The following is a 23433-nucleotide window of genomic DNA, read 5'->3' as shown; positions in this document are numbered from 1 at the left end:
CCAGCACCACAACTCAAAAGCATCAACTCTTCTTCAATCTTCCTTATTCATTGTCCAGCTCTCACATGCATACGAAGCAATTGGAAATATTAGGGCTTGTGTCAGGCGCACCTTAGTCCTTAAGGAGACATCCTTGCTCCTCAGCACTTGAAACAGTTCCTTCGCGGTTGACTTTCCCAGTGCTACACGTTGTCTAATGAATGTCCTGACTGCTGCTTCCATTGGCATCAATTGTAGAACCAAACAACGTGAACTCTTTGACAATCTCAAACTTCTCTCCATTTATTGTGATGCTGCTCATTGGTCCAGTTGTGAGGATTTTTGTTTTCTTTATATTGAGACGTAATCCATACTGCAGACTCTATTCTTAACCTTTGTCAGTAAGTGCCTCAAGTCATCCTCACTTTCAGTAAGCAAAGTTGGATGGTCTGCGTATCTCAGGTTAATGATTCTTCCTCCAATCCTGATGCCACGTTTTTCTTCATATAGTCCATTTTAGCATTAGAAGGATATATATAGCATGTGCAATGTGAATCACATTCTGTTTTCTCCAAAGAGCTCAAAATCTGAAGTATGCTGGTTGTTGTTAGGTGCCGTGGAGTAATTCAGATGTGAGTGAATGTTAGAAGCTGGGGAGAAAGGGAATGGATGAAACTCCTCAGTGTTGCAAGAAAAAGCCACTACAAGTGGTGTCCACATCCTGTTTCTCTAAGTGGCAGCTCTCAGCTGCTGAGAGTGCAAGACATCAGTGCCCCTGGATCCAGCAGACCCCTTTCCAGCTCTCTTATGGGGTGAAGGGCACAGTTGTGTGGATGAGGATGCTGGAGACTGTGTGGGCTATGTTTGAGCATCAGAGAGAGGTACTGACTGTGGTACTGTTGTTAGTTGGTGTCGAGTCAGTTCTAACTCTTGGCAACCCCATGTGTGCTCCTGCAGGTTTTCAAGGCTGTGACCTTTTGGAAGCAGATTGCCAGGCCTGTCTTCTGAGGCACCTCTGAGTGGGTCTGAGCTGCCTGCCACCTTTTCAGCTATTAGTCAAGAGCTTAACCATTTGCTGCACTCAGGGACAAATATGGTGCTTTGGTTGCTGAGTGCTGTGGAGTTGATTCTGACTTATAGTGACCTGATGTGACAGAACAGAATTGCCCTGTAGGGTTTTCTAGGCTGTACATTTTACAGGAAAGACCACTAGGTCTTTCTCTTTCTGAGCTGCTGGATGGATTCGAACCACCAACTTCAATAAGCAGCCTGATGCTTAACCATTGTGCCTCCACAGCTCCTTGAATATAGTGCTATTGAGGTTCCAACCAGCCCTTAGTGGTCAGGGTACTGAAACTCACTTCTACTGGTGAAAGCATTCATACCCTTTGACCCAGGAGTTTACCCTCAGACAGTAATATAGAAGGAGCTCCAGTGGCATAATGGTTAAAGCTTTCAGTTGCTAACCAAAAGGTCAGTGGTTTGAACCCACCAGCCACTCTGTGGGAGAAAGATCAGGTAGTCTGCTTCTGTAAAGATTTACAGCCTTGGAAACAATATGGTGAAGTTCTATTCTGTCTTAAAAGTATCGCTATGAGTCAGGATCGACTCAGTGGTAGTGGGCAATAATCTAGGGAAAGCAAAATGTTTTGTCAATGAAGATCTTCACTGCACCATTATAATTACAGTCTAAAACATTGCAACTTCTTCAGCCAATGAAGATGATAATAATATAGCCTGTTTGGCCACAAGGGAAATGTTCAGGCAAATACTGTAGAGAAAGACTGAAAATATGCATCTACGTAAAGTTCACAAAGATGGGGGAAAAAATCATGTGCATACAAATAGAATGAAAGAATAATATAAAAATGTGAAGACTGTAGGTTAGTGGGATTATGGGTAATATTTTCCCCTTAAAATTCTTTTTTTTTTTTTATTATTGTAATGTTTATATGCCCATACCCAACCTTTCCCCACCCTCCTAAAAAAAAAAAGGGGGGGGGAGGAGAAAAGAAAATATACTTGCAAGTGACTTCAAATGTTTTCCAAAAAGAGAACAGCTTTGGTGTTTTCAGACACTATGTATAATTAGTGGGTTGGCTAATCTATTTTGAAACTACAGAATCTTACTCCCTCTTCAACCATCTCCTTCCCACACACCCATCTGCCCACCCCTTTGCCCCAAAAAAAGATTTTTGGTTTTCCCTTTTCACGGCTCTCATCTTCTAGGCTTTTCTTGGCTTGTATATATTCAGTGGATGCTCCTGGCTCCTTACCCCTCAAATAACACAGACTCAATAAAAAGGGCACTGAAGGTGCTGTGTTGCTGGTGGAGAGCTCATTGTTTATTGATTAATTTCCTCTTAGTCAAGAGTTTTCTATTTTTTTACTTACTTAAATATTTATGGCACACCTATGCTGTGCCAGGTGTTTTGCTGGGTGTTGCCAAAGCTGCACACAGACTATGAAAGACAGTTCCTCTGTTTCAGGGAAGGGAAGGCTGGGCCACTACAGACCATGTAAATAATTCATTATCTCGCAGTTGAAGAGTAGCTAGAATTCAAATACAGTTGCCTTTAACCTGATTGGTACTTATGGAGACCCTATGTGTGTCAGAATGGAACTGTGCTCCACAGGTTTTTCAATGGCTAATTTTTCTTCCTAGGCACCTCTGGTTAGTAGCCCAGGGCGTTAGGTACTAAGTGCCACCTGGAATGCCTCTTTAGAGTGCTGCCACAGAATGGCACTGGGGCACACCCTTCTTCCTTTTCTCTTTTCTGGAAACTACCAGAACAAGTCAGACCATCTCTATCTGCCAGGGACTGCTCTTTAGCTCACCGCAGGGAAAATTCACCAAAACTGAGGTCAGGGCTTGGCAGAGCCACCCCAGCTGGTAGGTGAGGGCCAAGAGGCTGTGTCCAGATTGACCACCACTCAGGGTTTCGTGGATGATGCCAGAGTCATCTTAGGACCTAGGAGAAGGTGTTCTGCTGCCAGCCCTACTACCTGCTACACTTCCTCCTCTCAGGCCTTCTAGTTTTAGGTCCTGCTTTCTCATGTTACCTCACCAGTTTCCAGCCTCTTCTCCTTCAAAGCCAAACTACAGGGCAGTTTTCCTAATTCAGCATTCACTGTGTCGTTCTTCAAGGACTTCAGGGAACCTTTGCCCTGACTACTGGGCAATAACTAATAACTTCACTGGGATCTGACATTACCCTGGCCTGCTTTCTAAAAGTGTGCCTAAAGCATTCACACCAACAACACACTGGCAGGTGTGTTCCAAGCGTCCTGGCTATAACATTGACTCAAAAATTTCTAGCTCATTGCTTACAATAATTACAGACAGCACCTTGAATCTGTCCTAACCTATTACTGTATCTTTTTAAAATATAAATCACGCACGATCTTAACACTTTATTACGAATACACGTTATTTGGTATACACTTTACTGTTGCTCTCGGTGAAAAGGCAGAGGTATTGGAGAGATGATGAGGGAAAACAGTGGAAGGTTGAGAGGGAGGAAATGCTTAGGGACTTGGGTCCACTTGACAAAATGTGTTCTTTGAAGAGTAGGGATAATTGAAACTGATTCAGAGAGCAGGAGAGCGAGTGAGTGAAAGGAGAGTAGGGACACCATGTTCCAGGCAAGACTTGCAACTTCTTGCTTATTTTTAAGTCTTTCTGCCTGTGTAGCATTACTCATTTAAGCAATGCTTTTGAAGGGGAGGGTTAGTTTCATAAACTTTCAAAATGATTTCTGAGATTTTGGCTTACATTTATCTTCAGTCAGTTCTGTTTGTGTGTCCACTAATTCATTAACTTTTGATGCTAATAATACAAGAAATGTCCAAAGCAAATTAATTGAAAGTGTTTCAAATACTGGTTCATGTATTTATAATTAATATTCATCCTATACCTTTTATAATTTTATTCTTTTCTAAAGAAAAAATTTTGTTAGGTTTCTAAGAAATTTGTATTTACATTTTACATGTATTTTTAACAATGACCACTTTTCATAGTGTGTTCTGTCTCTGTTTCTCTCTCTCTCTTTTTTTTTAAAATTATGTCATTTTCATAAAGAAAAAAGAAAAAGAAAAAGAAAAACCCAGAAACAAAGGAGTGGCTGGTTTTCTGGTTGGATGGTATGGTGGGGTGGGAGTGGAAGGCGGTGGGGTGGGGGTGGAAGGCGGGAAGGGAGCGAATTAATCACTAATGTGATAAGGCATTATTTGACCATCAAAGAAATCCTACTGAGTAGGTATTATTTTGGGAGCTCTGGTAACGTAGTGCCTAAGGCACCTGACTGCTAACCAGAAGGCTGGCGATTCAAACCCACCAGCCACTCCTTGGAAAGAAGATGGGGCAATCTACTTCTGTAGTGATACTGCTTTGGAAACCCAAGGAGGGGTCGCTATAAGTCAGGTCTGACTCGAAGGCACACAACAACAACAGGTGTTATTTTTACTCTCATTTTACAAATTTACCAAAATTGTTTGCAGAGCTTGAGTTGCCCAAGGTTAAACAGCTAAACTTGTCAAATAATCTGACAAACCCAGACAAGCTGAGTTCCTAAGGCATAATACCTCCATTGGGAAAAGAATTAAGATGTTAACTTTTTCCACCCTTCCTTCTTTCCTCCCTTCTTTTTTTTTAAAAAAAACACGTCTGTAAGTTTCCTTGAGCCAGGCACTATCCTAAGCACTTTACAAACATTAATTCATTTCCTTCATGTATCAACTCTGTGAAGTAGGAACGATGTATTATTATTTTTCGCGTTGTTCAGAACAGTAAGCTGAGGCACAGAGTAGTTAAGTAACTTGTCCAAGGTCAAACAGCTGTCAACATACTTTTAACCCTCCAAAACCGGCATTATCCTTTTCACGGTGACATGTAAGTGGAAATATCATAGCTGGACAGATTAACACGGTTAATAAAGGCAGACCCTATAGGGTAGCTTTTATTAACCATGTTAATCTGTCCAGCTATGATATTTCCACTTATGTGTCAGTGAAAGGGAGACCCTATAGGGTAGATGAGGAGCTCTGGTAGCCTAGTGTCTAAGGCATTTGATTGCTAACCAGAAGGCTGGCTGTTCAAACCTATCAGCTACTCCTCGGAAGGTTGGGCAATCTACTTCCGTAATGATACTGCCTCGGAAACCCAAGGAGGGGTTGCTATAAGTCAGGTTTGACTCGATGGCACATAATAACAACATAGGGTAGCTATGAGTCACAACTGACTGAATGGCAGAGAGGACGCTACTGAAAATATCCTTCCGAAGACCAGGAGACAGCGTCTGAGGAGCAAGTGTATACTGTGTCCGGGAAACAGACAAGAGTTCTGTGGAGCTGGAGAGCAAGGCATGCAGCTGGGGAAATGAGGCTGAAAAGCAGTCTTAAATGCGAAGATGGGGGTCGACTCTCGGTGGGACCAAGAGCCCTGAGCCCGCGACTACAGGGACGGCTCCAGGGAGATGGCACCTAGGAGGGGCACGGGGAGGCTTGCTCAGGGGCGGGGCTGGGGAAGGGGCAGGGACATGTGGAAGGAGTCGATAGGTCGCTGGGGCGAGCCGCCGTGTGGGGCGGGCCTGGGGCGCGGGCCTGGGGGGCGGGCTTTGGGGGGCGGGTCTGGAGGGCGGGTCCGGGGGCGGGTCCGAGGGGGGTGTTCGGAGTATGCAAGGGCCGCGTGATGTTCAGCTTGACCGCCCCGGCCTAGACCAGTTCCGGTTGCTGCCGGCTGCCAGCCACCCGTCGCCCGCCGCCCACCTTCTTGATAGTGCTCGCCAGCATGTCCTTCGTCCCGGTGGCAGAGGATTCCGACTTCTCCATACACAACCTGCCTTACGGCGTCTTCTCCACAAAAACCAACGTGAGCTGCTGCGCTTCGGCTCGCGAAGGGAGGGCACCCGCTCGGGCTGGGACACCTGCTCACCCTTCCCCCCACCACCTTGAGTCATCGTCCATCCCTTTTACCTCTTTCCAGCACCCGACCCAGGCCCTTTGGCTCCATCCTTTCCCTTGCTAGAACTCTTGAAGACCCTTGTCAGTTGAGGAGCTTTTAGCCTTCTTTCCCGTTCCCGCCCTTCGGAGTGGGGAAGAGTGGGTGCATGGAGGCATGGGGGTATGTCTCTTGAAGAGCCATCCATGGGTAGTGCGCGTAAGTTCGAAAACCGCCGGGTAACTGTCTAGCTGTGAAAGTTATTTAACCTTTCAGCCTCAGTTTTTGCAGAGTTATATGAGAATTAAATGCAAGATGAAATAAAATATGTAAACCTCCCTCCAGACAAGCAGAGCAAGTACATTTCTTATTACCGAGAAATTGAAGCAATCATGCTGCCTACTCCAAAATTTCTTGGAGTATTTTTCTTTTCCCTGCGGGAGCGTTAATTCACCCCGGTATTTTCAGCGCACGCATTTCCTGGCGGCGGAGCTGCGGCAGGATCTAAGATGTCAAGTTTCTTTGCCTCCAGCTGGAATTCCTTCAGCTCCGTAGTGTGGGTTCATTGGCATTTTCTTGCTGATTAGAAGCCCTTTTGGGCAGGGAAACGAATTGTCAGTAAGTGCAGTCTGGTTGGTATAAGACATCTTAGAAAACGTGGAATTGACTAGCAAATATATAAATATATATCCACCAGCCACTCTGCGGAAGGAAGATGAGGCAATCTATCTCCCTAAAGGTTTACCCCCTTGGAAACCTAATAGGCGCTGCTGTGAGTCGGAATCGACTAGGTGGCAGTGGGTTTGGTTTGGGTTTTATATATAATCAGGTGATTCCTGGATGAGGAAAGAGATTCCGTTGGAATCATTTATGGTATTTTTTGCTTGGATTTCTGCTCCTAACTTCAAAGGTAAACTACTGAATCAGCTCTGTGATGAGATAGTTGCCATGTAGTTGGTTCCCACTCACCACAAACCCATATGTATCAGAATAGAACTGTACCTCATAGGGTTTCCAATGGCAGGTTCTTTGGAAGTACATCTCCAGGCCTTCCAAGGTACATCTTGGTGACCTCACCCTCCAACCTCTCAGCAGTTTAGCATGTTAACTGTACCACTCAGGAACTTCTCCATAAACCATAGAATTCCAGACTCTGCTTGCACCCAACAGTGTTTAAGAAATGTTTGCTAAAGGGGGCTCCTGGCAGTCAGCCCGATCCCTCATGGCTAGTTGTTGGCCCCAAGTGGCTGGCTTTTGTGTCCTGCCTGTGGCCAATGCCTTGGTCTGGAAGAGTCAACTTTTGGTCTCACAATTGCTAGACCTGATCAGATGTTCAAGGACACAAGAAGTTGACACTACACTGCCCCAACCTCCCACCCAGGGATAAAATACAAAGCATGTTAAAACTTAACCCCAGTTACCCAACTACCCTCTCTTCATACTGAGCCCTCCCTCTGTACTCCTCTGATACTTTGCTCTCAGCAAGGTGCCCTCATCTTTCCTGGGAGCACAAATAGATTAGAAGGAAACATTGACAAGTGGCAGGCATACCTCCTTAGGGTCCTCTGGCTTGTTTTCCCAGAAGAATCTGGAATTAATGCCTCTTGTTTCTGACTCATAGTGACCCCTCCTTGGGTTTCCAAGGCGGTATCAGGATGTAAGTAGATTGCCCAATCTTCCTTCCGAGGAGTGGCTGGTAGATTTGAACAGCCAGCCTTCTGGTTAGCAGTCAGATGCCTTAGGCACTATGCCACCAGAGCTCCTTTTTTTTTTTTTTGTTTCTTTAGAGTGCAACTAAGGAGCTCTGGTGGTACAGTGCCTAGGACATTTGATTGCTAACTAGAAGGTTGGAGGTTCAAACTCACCAGCCACTCTGCAGAAGGAAGAAGATGGAGCAGTCTACTTCCATAAAGATTTATTGCCTTGGAAACCCAATGGGTGTCGCTATGAGTTGGAATGGACTGAATGGCAGTGAGTTTGGCTTTTCTTTTGTTAGAGTGCAACAGTGGGCCTTCAGATACTATGTCTTGCTGTTTCCATATTAGAATGTGCATTAGATAGCAAACAGGGTGATCTGGGGGAGAGAGCCCCTTCTCACTGCCCTCTGATAAGAGTGCTGAGGTGAGCGGAGGCGATCCCCTTGGCATTCCAGAAGGCTGAGAGCCTTCAAGGTGAACAGGCCTTGTCTGAAGCTACCACTGTGGGGCTTGAACATTCCAAGAACCGGAGCTGCTTCTCCAGGCTGGTCTATATGCCATGGCAAGGCCGCCCCTTCCCCCATGTCAATTCCCAAACCAATAAAACAAACCCATTGCCTTTGATTTGGTTCTGACCCATTGTAATTTGAGTGGAACAATAGTGAATTAATCTAGCCATCATTTCATTCATCCTTTTATTCAACAAAGCTTTATAAGCCCAAACTTTGGACTAGACCCAGAGACTAACCCATCTTAGATCCTGATTAGCACAGAGATATCGTAGAAAACTGGGGGTTTATTTATCAGGAAATAAATAATCAGCAGGTTCCTGGGTAGGGAAAGCAGAGCCACTCAGAACTGTTTATGGTATTTTTTACTTGAATTTCTGTCCCCAACTTTAAAGGTAAACTCCTGATTTAGCTTTCAACTATAAAACCCCAGACAGATGTTTGAATCAAAGACATATGAGATATCTTCCCTAGTTGGAGGTTGCTCATGGATTGTTACTGTGTGCCATCGAGTGGATTCTGACTCATACCAACCCTATATAACAAAGTAGAACTTGCCTATAGGATTTCTTAACCAAAAAGGAACCCAAACATACTGTCATCGAGTCAGATCCGACTCAAAGTGACCCCTCCTTGGGTTTCCGAGGCCGTATCACTACAGAAGTAGATTGCCCAGCCTTCCTTCTGAGGAGTGGCTGTTGGGTTTGAACTGCCAGCCTTCTGGTTAGCAGTCAAGTGTCTTAGGCACTGCGCCACCAGAGCTCCTCGCATAGGGTTTCTTAGGCTGTATTTTTTTTTTTAGCAGGAGTAGATTTTCTCCCATGGAGCCACTGGTGGGTTCAAACCACCAGCCTTTCATTTAGCAGCTGAGTGCTTAACCATTGTGCTACCAGGGCTCCTTGCTTATGGACTAGTAGAGCATATATTATATGTATGTAATTTATATATATATATATGCTCTATGTATGTATAAAACTTCTTCGGTCTTCCTTATTCATCTTCATGCTTTCGCATGCATGTGAGGTGATTGAAAATACCATGGCTTGAAAATACCTTTACATTGAGTATATATATATATCAAATGGAGTACATATATACATGTATATACTACTTATCTATGTATATATCTATGTATGTATATGTGTATATCTATCTATCTATCTATCTATCTATCTATATATGGGAGCTCTGGTGGTGTAGTGACTAAGGCATTTGACTGCTAATCAGAAGGTTGGCGGTTCAAACCCACCAGCCACTCCTCATAAGGAAGACCAAAGTCTATTTTCTGTAGTGATACTGCCCGGGAAACCCAAGGAGGGGTTGCTGTGAGTCGGATCCGACCTGATGTCAGTGAGATTGAATTAGATGTATATAGATAGATAGATAGCTAGCTAGCTAGCTATATATAGATATGTATATATCTATGTATATATATATATATATTTATCTAGGTATATATCTCTATATAAATATAGCTTTATATTTATGTTATATATAAATATAGATATATACATAGATAAGTAGAAATGTATATACATGTATGTATGTATTCTATGTGATATATGCATACTCAATGTAAAGGTATTTTCAAGCCATGGTATTTTTAATCACCTCATATGCATATGAAAACAAGACAATGAATAAGGAAGACTGAAGAAGCATGCATGCATTTGAATTATGGTGTTGGTGAAGAATATTGAATATACTATGGACTGCCAGAAAAATGAACAAATCTTTCTTGGAAGAAGTACAGCCAGAAAGCTTCTTAAAAGTAAGGATATTGAGACTTGGTTTCATGTACTGTGGACATGTTACCAGGAGGAATGGTCCCTGGAGAAAGACATCATGCTTGGTAACATCAGTGGAAAGAGGGAGCTCCTCAGCAGGATGGATTGACACAGTGGCTGCAATGATGGACTCAAGTCCAGCAGCGATTGTGAGGAGGGCACAGGACTGGGCACTCTTTTGTTTTGTTGTACATAGGGTAACTATGAGTCAGAACCGAACTGATGTCATCTAACAATAGCAACACTTTAAAGGTAGGGACAGTGACCTCTGAGAAATGGAGGACTGCAGTCGCCTGGAGCTGATTTGCTGAGTGCCTTGTTAAAGCCCCTGTGGTCTGGCCCTGCCTCTGCCTCCTGGTCATCTTCTTTTCCCCAGGCACACTAGCTGCTGTTGATTTTTTAGAACATGCCAATAGCAGTTTTCCGTCCTGGGGCCTTAGCATATGCTATTCCTTACATATGGAATGCTCTTCCTTCTACTCTGGTTTCTTCTCACTCTTCAGGAGTCAGCTTAAATGTCACCTTCTCAGAGACCTCCCCTAAATATCCTCCAGAATGAGTCCCCCCTGTACCCCTACCATGGTTCTTGCCCATCCCTACCCCTTATTGTTTCCCTTTGCTTCTTGAGGGCAGGAACCGAGTGACTCCTCTCTATTCCTAGGGCCTTAGCAGCCTTGGAGTTTGCTGGTGTGTAGTAGATGCTCAGTAAATGTATGAGCAAATATCTACCTTGTGTCTGCTCTTGTGATGAGAGATTTACAGATATTAATCAGTTGAATTCTCACAACAAACCTGCCTTTGTTTTATTCCCCATTTTACAGATGGGGAATCTGAGGCTCAAAGAGACTAAAAATCATGCTCCAGGTTTCACAGCCAGTAACAGGCAGATTTGGAGTTGGAATTCACATCTGTCAGCCTCCACACCCCATACTTTTTCCGTTCTACATCTCACTAGGAGTTGAGTTAAATTTTCCTTTGAACAACTGTATTTCAGATATGACCAAATGTTATAAAAGAGACAGTGCACATTAATTCTCTTAGAGTTAGAAAAATGGGGTGTCTCTCCCTCATTCACTTCCCTCAACATAGAGATGGTAACCTGAGTTCCAGAGAGGACCAGGAACTTGTCCAAGCTGACAGGATGGTAAATGAGCAGGCTGAGAATACAGGAGTGCTGCGTCCCAGCTGTGAGTCCCTTCTAGAATGGCACTGATGATACTAACTCCTAAGGTCTAATGTATAGGCACTCACTCTCTAAACTCTGTTTCTGGCTCCTTAGGCCTTAGTTTGGAGCATAAGGGCAGTAACTTCCTTCTGGTGCTTTTGGGTTTGTTGCAGCTGAGGAAGCAGGCAATCACAACTTCTGACTAGATTTTGGAGGTTTGTCAATGGTGGCGGTTCCATCTTGCTTTTAGCTGGGTGTGGAGCGAGGGTCAGAGAAATGACCAAGGGTCTGCCCTGCACATGAGTGGATGGTAATCAGGTCCAGGTGGCCCAGCTCCTTGCCCATTGCAAAAGTTGTTACTTTCCAGGGCAGCTCGCAGTAGAGCTGGGGACGACAGCCAGGCTACTCATTCCTTCTTACAGCTGCCGGGCAAAGATGCCTTCTGTCCACCCCTGGATCATAGAGAGATGGTTAATCCATCTTCTCTCAGCCTGCCAGAATGAGCAACCAATGGAGATAAAGCCAGCTAGTGGGTCTATCTCTAAAGAGCCCTGGTGTTGCAAATGGTTAAATGCTTGGCTGCTAACCAAAAGGTTGGCGATTCAAACCCACCTACTGAGGAGAAAGAACTAGTGATCTGCTTCTGTAAAAATGACAACCAAGAAGACCCTATGGGGCAGTTCTGCTCTGTCAAATGGGATCTTGAGGAGTAAAAGTACACTTGACGACGCCTAACTAAAGCAGGCCTACTTATGCACTTCCTGGCGCTGAAATGTGAAATGGCAGAGAAATAAGTCACAGGGTCAGGAGAACTGGAAGTCGGGCTCAGGAGGAGCCTGAGGAGATCTGTTCCACAAACATGCTCTTGGGTTCCTGGCTTTGATGAGCAAAGCTCAGGGCCATGGGGACAAAGACCAAGCTTTCCCCAAATATTTGAGAAAGGTTAATAGTCAGCTCCAATGGTGAGATTTTATGGTGCAGAAAGGAACTTGCCCTGCACATTCTGGGCAGTTGGGCTTTATGCTCCTCCTGACCTGAGCTCTGCTCCTTTTGAGCACAACAGCTCATTCACCCAAGACGGGGGCTCTTGGCACTGTGTGTGCAGTGCTCACTGCTCTGCTGCATAAAGAAATCCCTTGAGCGTACGTTAAACTTGAAACATAAACCAGCTGCCTGGTAAAGTGGCCAGCTCCTCACCACTGGAGACATTTAAGCTACATCTGGGGAACCATCAGTGGGCCCTTTTAAGCTGAGGACTGTCTCTGAGTAGGAAGTCCATGGGTGGTATAAAAGGAGCTCTGCTGGCACTGTGGTTAAAACATTGGGCTGCTAACCAAAACATCAGCAGTTTGAACCTACCAGCTGCTCCATGGGAGAAAGATGAGGCTGTCTGCTTCCATAATTATAGCCTTGAAAACCCCGTAGGGCAATTTTCCTCTGTCCTGTAGGGTTGCTATGAGTTGGAGTTGACTCGATGGGAGTGGGTTTGGTTTTTGGTTTTGGGTACAAATGGTTAATGTGCTCAACTGCTAACTGAAATGTTCAAGTCTACCCAGAGGCCCCTAAGAAGAAGGCCCTGGTAATCTACTTCTGAAAAATCAGCCATTGAAATACCTGTGGAGTATAGTTCTATTCTGCACATGTGGGGTCACCATGAATTAGCATTGACTCTTCTGCAACTGATTTTATTGGTCCCTGGATAAGGGCCTTGGACTAGGTACATGCTCCTTCCCTGTACCAAGGGGTTGTGTTTCAGGTATTTGACTTGTTTCCCATTCAGCAGATGCAGATTCTTTGTTCTGGAAGCAGAGATGGCAGCAGGTTCTGTCTGGGCAGAGAACACAAGGGCAATTTCAGCCCAGTTGAAGCCCAGGGAGTTGGGGTAGGATGTTAAGGATGGAATTCCTGTCTGCTCTGTGAAGAGGGCCATTAATGGGGGAACGAGCATTTCTTACATAAGACAGGCTTTCCTTGCAAATGAGCCAAACCCTCTCCAAGGCTTTTCCCTGGTGTTGACCATGCCTTCTGCCTCCCAGCCAAGACCGAGGATTGGCGTGGCGATTGGTGACCAGATCCTGGACCTTAGCGTCATTAAGCACCTCTTCACTGGGCCTGTCCTCTCCAAACACCAGGATGTCTTTGACCAGGTAGGGCATTATTACATGGCTGGTCTCTGATTTTAGTAGCACTTGTTGCAAATACTTCCAGAAAGTGCTCTTTGCTCTCCATTTTTGGAGGGCATTTCTGATAGAGACAGTAAATTCCGGTACAGCAGTATTAGCTGGATATGGCTGGGGTTGTTCTGAGACAGATAGGCTGACAGAAATGGCCTTGGGATACCTTGGAGTAGGTTCCTAGATGCCTTGAGACCAAATGGAATGCTCTGGAGTCAATGTCTGGTTTGCAGACCTCAGTATTCCCAGTTGGAGAGATGAGGCTCCTTAACAAAACTAGTTAACATCCTCATTGAGCTGTTTGAGCCTTGTCTGTCTGTCTGAGGTCCTCTTAAGGAGGGAGCCATGAGCCAAGAGTCCTGCCCTCCAGGTCTGTAGGTATAGGCTGGGAAGAGTAGACAGATGGCCTTGGCCTGAAGTGCATGCACATGTGAGATGGAATCTACTTCCCTGCAAAGGGTCAGGTATTTTGATGTTAATCTGCCTGTTCCATGCATCAAGAAGAGAGTCATGTTTATTGAGCACCTACTATGTGCCAAGCCCTGTGCTAGGAGGTTCACACAGCTCTAATTAGTCCTCACTATGACCCTCTAGCATCTGAATTGTAACCCTTATTAGATAGATGAGGACTGAGCATCAGAAATGAGGCATAATTTGTCCAGCATCACACAGCCAGAAGTACTGGGGCTAGGGGTGTGAATCCAACCTTTAGAGTTGCGAAATGCTTTTTTGTTGTTATCTCACCGGCTAAGAAACTTCACTTAAAAAATTATTGTGTTTAAATATATATAACATAAACTTTGCCATCTTAACCATTTTAAGTGACATTACTTACATTCACCATATTGTACAACCATCACTATTATTTCTAAAATTTTTTCATCATCCTAAACAGAAACTCAGTTCCCATTAAGATATAATTCCCCTTTTTCCCCAAGACACCTTTTTTTTGTAACCTCCATGAAGGGGATCAGTTTAGGCTAGGAGCCCCCTTGAAGACTGGAGTGGTCACCCCCTTCTATTGCAGCCCAGGGCAAACTTAACAGGTGTCATGGATTGAGTTGCGTCCCCCTAGAATGTATGGATGTGATCCTGTTTGAAAATGAGGTTTTCTTTTGTTATGTTAATGATGTCATATTACTGTAGGATGAGTCCTAAACCTAATCACTTCTGCATGATGAAAGGAGAAGATTAGGCACAGACACACACACAGGGTAGACAGATGCCAAGGACTGCCATGGACTGATGGCAACCATCAGAAATGAGGAGAGAGATTCATGGAAGGAACTGACATGGCTGAGACCCTCATTTGGACTTTTAGACTCCAGAACTGTTAAAAAAAAAATTCCTATTCTTTAAAGCCTCCTACTTGTGTTATTTTTGTTACAGCAGCACCAGTTAACTAAGGTAACAGGTTTAGTCATTAGAAGTGGCAGCTCCTGAGCTTTGACAACTGTGTACAAGTCCATGAAGGCTTGAAGCCCCATCACAGAAAGGTGATACCTTTCTTTTACTTGATGGCTAAATGACAAAACTAAGAACTAAGTTCTTGAGAGGTGCAGTGAACTGGAGATAAGTGGCAGGGCCCTGGCCAGCAGGACTCCCATTAACAGGAGGGATACCCCCCAGGGTTTTCCCATGTCTGATCCTTCTCCCTGTTTTGGTCTTAGCCAACCCTCAATAGCTTCATGGGCCTGGGACAGCCTGCCTGGAAGGAGGTGAGAGCATTGTTGCAGAGCTTGCTGTCTGCCAGCCACGTCAGGCTTAGAGATGACACAGAGCTTCGGAAGTGGTGAGGGACATGTGGACATTGGTGGGGAGAGGGGACAAGGCAGGGTTGACAAGAACAGTATGGTAGTTGGCGCTACTCTGAGTTGCTGCTTGGCTGCTTTGGCCTTGTTGAGTCACATCCACCTGCATCTAGCCCCTGCCTGGGCTGCAGGTTGGCAAAGGACTGTGGGCACACTGGGCTTGCCCTGGTGCTTCTTAGACCAGTCAGGCCCACTGGCCCATTCTCTCATTCACTTCACTATTCCTCATTAGCATCATGTGTTCTCTTGACTGGTTTTCAGAATAGGAGTAAGTTAAACCCATTTCCTAGAGTGGAACATAGAACCAGAAGAGGCAGCCTTGGCTTTAGTGCCTGCTGTGGCCTGGTTCACCCAAGCTCTGGCCCCAGTGCAGCTTGGAGCTTTCCACTGAAGGAATTGAAGCATGATTCTGGGGGTAATCTGGGCTGAGCCTGCAGGTGGGAGACCAGAACAGGCACCCCGATTCACCACTTGCTTGACCCTAAAGCCTTTTGTTCTATGTTTCAGTGCATTCACTTCCCAAGCTTCTGCTACAATGCACCTTCCAGCCACCATAGGTGAGTACATACGATACATTGATACCAAGACATATTGATGAGGTACCTTATTGGACCAAGAATGAATGCCTTGGTCCCTGCGGTTTGCTGGTAGAAGGACATGAAAAAGGGCTTTGGGGCTGTTATCCCTTCTGCATTAACTCAGGCTGTGTCTAAAGGCCAGAGCTCTCTCCCAGGGGGTTTGTAAACAGCTCAAATTTGTGGCTGGCTGCATGGCTCCTTGCATAGCAGATTGTCCTGTTTTCCCAAGAGGCTATGGGGCAAGTGCTCTGGGCTTGACTCATGAGTCAGCAGTTTTGAAGAAAGAGGGCAGATGGTGGTGAAAGGCTCCAGTTTAAGCACTTGGCAGGCTGTCCAATTGGAGTTTTGTTCCAGAAGCTGGAGTTGCTGAGAGTGCCTTACCCTGAAGCAAAGAAAGACTAGATCTGTCGAGGCAGAAGTTGGCCCTCAATCCTGGTCTACCAGCCCTGTAAGGTGGCCTTACCTGTTGGGTTTGTGCCCAGGCATGCTATGAGGCTGGCAGACCCTGCCAGTATCCTCGGGACCACAGACTCTGGCTGAGCTAAGTTTTCCATCTGCCTGGGCCCTGGTAGCCTTTCAGGCTGTTTCTGCCCACTCTTCCCAAGGCTCAGGTCCCAGATCAGCTCAAGGAAGCTTTAAATGCAGATAATCTACTTCCAAAAGAGAGGCAGACATATATCAGGTATTTGCTGGCCCTGGCGGTTCAAACCCATCAGCCACTTCTCGGAAGGAAGATGGGGCAATCTACTTCTACTTCTGTAGTGATACTGTCTCAGAAACCCAAGGAGGGGTCGCTATGAGTCGGTTCCAACTCAATGGCACATAACAACAACAACAATAACACCTAAAGGTTTAAAGATAACAAATAGTTGGAATACTGTGCTGAGAAGCACGTAACTAAAACCAAACCTGTTGCCATCAGATTGATTACGACTCCTGGTGCCCTCCCATGTTACAGAATAGAACTGAGTTCCATAGAGCTTTCTTGGCTACAGTCTTATAGGAGTAGATCACCAGGCCTTTTTTCCATGGCACCTCTCAGTGGGTTCAAACCACCAACCTTTAGTAGTTGAGTGTAAATTGTTTATTCCACCCAGGACCTCAAGTCAAAACCTGAGTATGATAACTATTGTTTACCTTCAACCACTCACCCAAGGAGGGGTTGCTGTGAGTCGGGTCCAACTCAACAGCACATAACAACAACAACAACAACTCAGCCACTATTGGTTTCCTGATGAAGGAGTTTTCTCTTTATTTCCTTTCTCTCAGTTCTCCCTTTCCTCTACTGCTTTCCAAACCCTTTTAAGTGATAATAATGTAGACATGTATACATATATTGGGAAACAAACAAGCAAGGAGCAGATGCTGTTAATTTTTTTAAATTTGTCAGGAGTGCTCTGAAATGCCTTGTTGACTCTACCCTGGGCTCCAACCAGGGCAGTTGATATTGTTACACTGTATTATTCTAAAGCAAGTGCTAGAATGATATGTATTTGTACTATGCCTTACAGTCTGTAAGACACACTCTTATGTGTTTTCTTATTTGAAAAAACCTGTAGCTCTGCTTTGAGCTTCTAGAATGAGAAATTGAACTGAAATAACCACACCAGGACAGCAGGGATGCCTGGTGGGGGTAAGGGAGAGCCTGCAATGTGCCAGGCTCTGTGATAAGTACTTTAGGTATCTTATTTCCTTTACTTTCACAATATCCTTATGATTGGCATTATTCTTCCCATTTTACAGATGGAAAAACAGGCTTAGAGGGATTGCCCAAGATCACACACAGCCAGGAAGCAGCAAGTCAGAATGCAAATATAGATTTGGGCAAGTTGTTTAATGTCTGCCAGCCTCACTTGTTCATCTGTAAAGTGGGTGTTCTGGTTACCTAGTGCTGCTCTGACAAGAATATCACAAATGGGATGGCCTTAACAAACAGGAGTTTATTCTCTCACAATTTGGAGGCTTTAAGTCCAAGTTCAAAGTGCCAGGCTCTAGAGGCTATGTGAAAGCCCCTTGACCTTGGGCTTCAGCTCTGCCTCTTGCTCCCGGCCCACTGAAGCTAGAGGCATCTCTTCACCCAGGCAGCTACTGGCTGTTGAGGCTAACAAGCCCAAGGTTGACAAATAAAATGGCACAGTCCCGATGTTACCAAACCACATGGCAGGCCATTAATTCAAGTCCATTGAAAGTCCCAAGGACAGAGCATGGCAAGCTGCTGAACAATGACATGGCTACATGCAGGATCCACACGTGCCATAAGCTAGAGACCATTCCCAAAGCTGCTGCTTATATACGGGAAGCAGACCACATACCCAAAACAGCTAGTCAGCTGCTTGTAGTAGAATCCACCGTGGAGTTGATTGCCAGTCTCATCATGGGGAACAACTGCCACCAGCTGCCCACCCACTCAACCAGGTCCAGGCAAGTTGACACACAAACTGAACTACCACAGTGGGGATGATATATTACCTACCTGAGGCATGTTTTAAGCAGGCCTTTTCTGCCCCTCCAAACCAAAAGCAGACCCAGTGCCATCGAGTCAATTCCAACTCATAACAACCTCCATTGAGTTTCCAAGGTGGTAAATCTTTACAGAAGTAAATTGCCCCATGGTCTTTCTGCAGAGCAGCTAGTGGGTTTGAACAGCCAACCTTCTGGTTAGCAGTCAAATGCCTTAGGTACTATGCCACCAGAGCTCCTTTTTCTGCCCTTCAGACCCCTGATTTTATGAAATAAGACCCACTCTCTAACATGTTTCTAAGAGAAGAGCTGGAACATTGGATTTATTTTCCTTTCTGTAGGTGGCTGCAAATAATTTTCTGTGTCTTACGTGCTTTCCATCATAAGAAGGGGTTGAGGGGACCATATATCCAGCGTCAAATGAAAGGAGCAGAAGAAGTCTTGTCCAGATAGGGGAGGAGGGCAGACAAGAGCTCAGGATGACCCTTCCCAGAGATGGGCACATTCTAATCATTTTTCATTTTCCAGATCCAAAGTTTTTTTTTAACAAAACAGTATGTTCTTGATTTATGCATGCAGCATCCTTTCTTAATAATATCTTGTTAAAAGCTTTCAAAGTACGCTTCTTTTAAGTCTCCTTCTAGACTCTCTATTCATTTTGTTTCTTTGGGTGTCAGTTCTTTCATGGGTTGAATTGGTACCTCTTTCCTGGTGAGAATTTTCCTGGATGCTTGGTTGGTTCTGGCTTCTGCTCATCTGCCCCTCATCCTATAGCTATCCCAGGAAGAGGGGCAGGACTTTCTTCCTAGTGGGGAGCTCTGGTATTTTGTTTTCCAACTGGGGGCTTGCTCCTTACTTCTCCTGAGGACTGTCAACCCCTGGAGACATTTTGCTGCCTCTCTGGCCCACCGTTGCTGCCTGCTGCTTGGAAAAAGCTGCGTAGAGGGTGGGGACGGGGACTTGCACTCATGCAGTCACTCTCTTCTCCCAGCATTCCTCTCAAGTACTTGTTGGGGCGATGGTATTTTTTGGCAAATTAATTATTGACTAACCCAGTCTTCTCTCAGGGATTCCTCACAATTTCTGATGGGCTTATGGTACCTTTTTTTTTTTTTTGTTATGCATTTTATTCTTTAAAAAAAATAGCTCAGCTATTATTTCTATTCTTTGAGACTGCATTAGGAAAGCAGAAACTAGGGATCAGTCTACCTCCCTGCCCTAGTCAGCCCCATAGAGTTTCCTTTCCTTTCTTAATTCTTCACCATTTCCATTTCTGGCTAAGGCTATTGGTACTACCCAGTTTTTTTTGAGGGGAGATTTAGGAAGGCAAGTAGGCAAACTATTCCAACTGGTATTTCCTATGTATTTCTAGTAATAAGTTGCCAACAACTGAAAGGGTAAACCAAGAGAAAGTCTTTGTAAACTCTAAACAGGGCTCTTTTTACACATCAAAGATTTACTCCTACATGGGACATAGGTGGGAGTCGCTGGGTGATACAAACAATTAACGCACTCGGCTGCTAACTATAAGGTTTGAAGTTCAATTCCACCCAGAGGCATCTTGGAAGAAAGGTCTGGTGACTTACTTCTGTACACTTAGCCATTGAAAACCCTCTGGAACATAGTTCTACTCTGACACACGTAGAGTCATTGTGAGTTAGAGTTGACTTGATGGCAACTGGTTTGGTGTTTTTGCTTTGGGAGACAGGTGTCTATAGCTTGCAAACCACCCTAACCCCCCTCCCCGTCAAAAAAACCCCACTGCTAATGAGTCAATTTATAGTGACCCCCATTGGGTTTCCAAGGCTGTAAATCTTTTTTTCAATTTTTTTTTATTGTGATTTGAGTGAAAATTTACAGAGCAAATTCACTTTCCATATACATTTTGTCTCATGACATTGACTACAATTTACCACAGTGCAACAGCTCCCCTCCCACTTCCTCCTCATAGTTACCTCTTCCCTGTGTCCATCCCTCCATGCACTCCTGCCCCTTGAGCTGTCACCCTGTACATAAACAGCCCTTCTTTCTCCCACAATTGATCTCTCTAAGGAGTGTATCTACTTCAGGTAAATGTTCAACTCCTATTCCTGTCTTTTGTTTGGCTGGAAGCCACAGGTGTGGGTTCAATTCCAGACCTGAAGGGCAGCTAGGGGCCATAGTCTCAGTGGTTCCACCAGGCTCTATCAGACCAGCAAACCTGGTCCCCCCCTCCCTTTTTTTTTTTTTCCTAAATGATTTTGAGTTTTGTTCCACATTGTTCTCCCTCTCTGTCCAGGATCCCCTACATAGATCCCCCTCCGAGTGGTTGACAGTGGTAGCCAGGCACCATCTATTTCTTCTGGTCTTATGGTCATATAGGCTGCAGATTGCATGGTGTTCCAGTCACTAGGACTAATTGTTTCAATGAATCTTTGGTATTCTTTCTTCTTTGCCCTGGACAAGGAGAGACCTATCGTTGCATCTAGATGGCTGCTTGCAAGCTTTTAAGATCCCAGTTGCTACTCGCCAAAGTAGGAGGTGGAACAATGTTTCGTGTAGTATGTTATGCCAATTGAGCTTGATGTTGCCTGTGACTATGGTCCCGAGCCCACAGGTTCAACTACTCGGTCCCACTGAGTAGCTGGCTGTGACCAAGAAGTGACTACAACCTGTCCCTTGTCAGCTCTACTATACACCTGGGAATTCAGATCATACAAATACACTTATAGGACCATTGTCTGCCAACCCTATATATACATGGTCCTGGGTATACACTCCCTGCTTCATAGACATACCTAATAGTTCACCAAGGCTATAAATCTTTATGGAAGTAGATTGCCTAATCTTCCTCCCACAGAGCAGCTGGTAGGTTTGAACCACTGACCTTCTGGTTAGCAGCTGAATGTCTAACTGCAAACCACCCACACGTGTCATAATCAACCAGCACTATTGGGCACTGGTGAATTGCAAAACCTTGTTCTTGGCCCTGAGGAAGAGTCAAACAGCATGAGGCCTGGGCTAGGCTACAGAATAGCAAGGAAAGAGAGTTATGCCCTCACACACCTTTTCCACCAGTGTACAGTGAAACATTTCCCAAGAAGGATGTTTAGGTTCCAGGTCGAGGGCTTTAAAGAACAGAAGTTGGTTGTCTCATAGTTCAGGATGCTAGAGGTCTGAATTCAGGGCATTGGCTATGGAGGAAGAGCCTCTCTCTGCCAGCTCTGGGGAAGACCCTTGTCTCCCAGCATTCTTTGGTTCATTAGAGATCTTTACATGGCATCTGGCTTTCCCCCATATGTGCTTCCTTATCTCTGTCTATAAGGAGCTGTGGTGGTACAGTGCCTAAGCCATTTAACTGCTAACCAGAAGGGGGCAGTTCAAATCCACCAGCTGCTCCATGAGGGGAAGGTGGGACAATCTACTTCCGTAAAGATTTGCTGCCTCAGAAACCCAATGGAGGTCATTATGAGTTGGAATGGTAGTAGGTTTGTTTTTGTGTGTGGGGGGTTGTCTCTGTCTATACTGCTCCTTATAACTCAGAAGTGATTAGGTTTAGGACATACTCTACAATGATACGGGCTCATCAACATAACAAGAGAACCCTTTTTCCAATGGAATAGGGATTAAGATCTCACTACTTCTTTTGAGGGAGCTCTGGTAGCATAGTGCCTAAGGCACTTGACTGCTAACCAGGAGGCTGGCGGTTCAAACCCACCAGCCACTCCTCGGAAGCAAGGTTGGGCAATCCTACTTCCATAGTGATAACTGCCTTGGAAACCCAAGGAGGGGTCGCTAGGAGTCGGGGCCGACTCTATGGCAAATAACAACAACAACAACTTCTTTTGAGGGGACACAGGTCAACACATAACAGGTTTTCAGATGAAGGTTTCATAGAGAGAGTGGGGATGGTTTCAGGAAGGAAGGTGGCCTCAAAGAGTTGACAGGATGTGGACACACAGAAACAAGGGAGATATTAGTCCATGTGGCTAGTACAACTTAGGCAAAGGCCTGGCAAGGAAGACCTGTGGGACCCAGCAAATGGCAAGCAGGTTTATGTGGAGAAGCCAGAAGCCCATCATGAGAGTGGTGTCCTCCATTTCTTATTCAAACTCCACTGCATGCTTCAGAAAGTGTTGGTTCCTAGATGGTGCCTGGCTACCACTGTCATCCACTTGGAAGGGGAACTATGTAGGAGACCCTTGATAGAGAGGGAGAACAATGGGAATAAAACTCAAAATCATTTGGAAGAAAAAAAAAAAAAAAGGTGGGGACCAGGTTTGCTGGTCCGATAGAGCCTGGTGGAACCCTTAGACTATGGCCCCCAGCTGTCCTTCAGGTCTGGAATTGAACCCACACCTGTGGTTTCCAGCCAAACAAAATACAGGCATATGAGTTGAACATTTACCTCAAGTAGATACACTCCTTGGAGAGAACAATCATGGGAGAAAGAAGGGCTGCTTATGCACAGGGAGACAGCTCAGGGGGCAGGAGTGTATGGAGGGATGGACACTGGGAAGAGGTAACTATGGGGAGGAAGTGGGAGGGGAGCTGTTGCATTGTGGTAAACTGTGGTCAATGACATGAGACAAAGTATATGTGAACTGCTTTATGGAAAGTGAATTTGCTCTGTAAATCTTCTCTCAAATCACAATAAAAAAAAAAAGAGTGTTGGTTCCTTATTTCTTCTTGGTTTCTCACTTGGGATTTTGAAAGTGAATCTTCAGCAAAGTTCTTTTGTGTTGCATTGGGTGCTGTCACTGTAGGAAGAGTTGCCAAAGGGCAGCTTTGGAATGACGCCAGTGTTGTTGTGTGCATGCCCATGGCCTTGCCCATCGTGCTCCCAGAGCCCTGAGCAAGGACCCCCAAGGAAGTTGTGCTCTTGCTTTCCCCTTCTCATATCTCTTGCCCTGGTCCTTGGAACTGTTCCACGCTCCTTCCTGAGGGTCAACATCACTGATGGCCTCTTTCATGTCCTTCTTTGCAGGAGACTACACGGATTTCTACTCTTCTCGGCAGCATGCTACAAATGTTGGCATCATGTTCAGGGGCAAGGAGAATGCCTTGATGCCAAACTGGTTTGTATCAGTCAGGAGCTTGAATATGTTCAAAGTCTGCCTTTCCATTTCTAGCAGCTTGTTTATCTACTTGGGCAAAAGTAAACTGGGGAGGAAAAGCAGTAATTGTGATACTGTCACAGCCTCTGGAAACGAAATGGAAGGTGATCTCAGTTTCTGGTCTCAGCTCAACCCAAGGCCTGCTGAGGGATTGTGGGCAAATTGCTTAACTTCTCTGAGCTACAGCTACTTCATCTAGAGAATAGGGATTGGAAATAAATCCCTCTGAGTCACTAAGA

At 45.1% G+C, this 23433-nt stretch overlaps 1 protein-coding gene across 1 annotated transcript in view; it reads left to right on the top strand.

Annotated features, from left to right (window-relative positions):
• The first annotated feature begins 5767 nt into the window (after positions 1-5767).
• Positions 5768-23433, top strand: part of FAH (fumarylacetoacetate hydrolase) — a 61789-nt gene continuing 44123 nt past the window's right edge. Inside the window, exons 1-5 of the mRNA XM_007951813.2 lie at positions 5768-5848; positions 13112-13222; positions 14920-15041; positions 15568-15617; positions 23065-23155. Of these exons, the coding sequence (XP_007950004.1) occupies positions 5768-5848; positions 13112-13222; positions 14920-15041; positions 15568-15617; positions 23065-23155 (455 nt within the window). The remainder of the gene's footprint in view (positions 5849-13111; positions 13223-14919; positions 15042-15567; positions 15618-23064; positions 23156-23433) is intronic.

The sequence above is a fragment of the Orycteropus afer genome, unplaced genomic scaffold (genome assembly GCF_000298275.1).
Source record: "Orycteropus afer afer isolate SDZICR_OR568_19922 unplaced genomic scaffold, OryAfe1.0 scaffold00313, whole genome shotgun sequence".
NCBI classification, from domain to species: domain Eukaryota; kingdom Metazoa; phylum Chordata; class Mammalia; order Tubulidentata; family Orycteropodidae; genus Orycteropus; species Orycteropus afer.
This window is presented reverse-complemented; position numbering and strand designations above follow the sequence as displayed.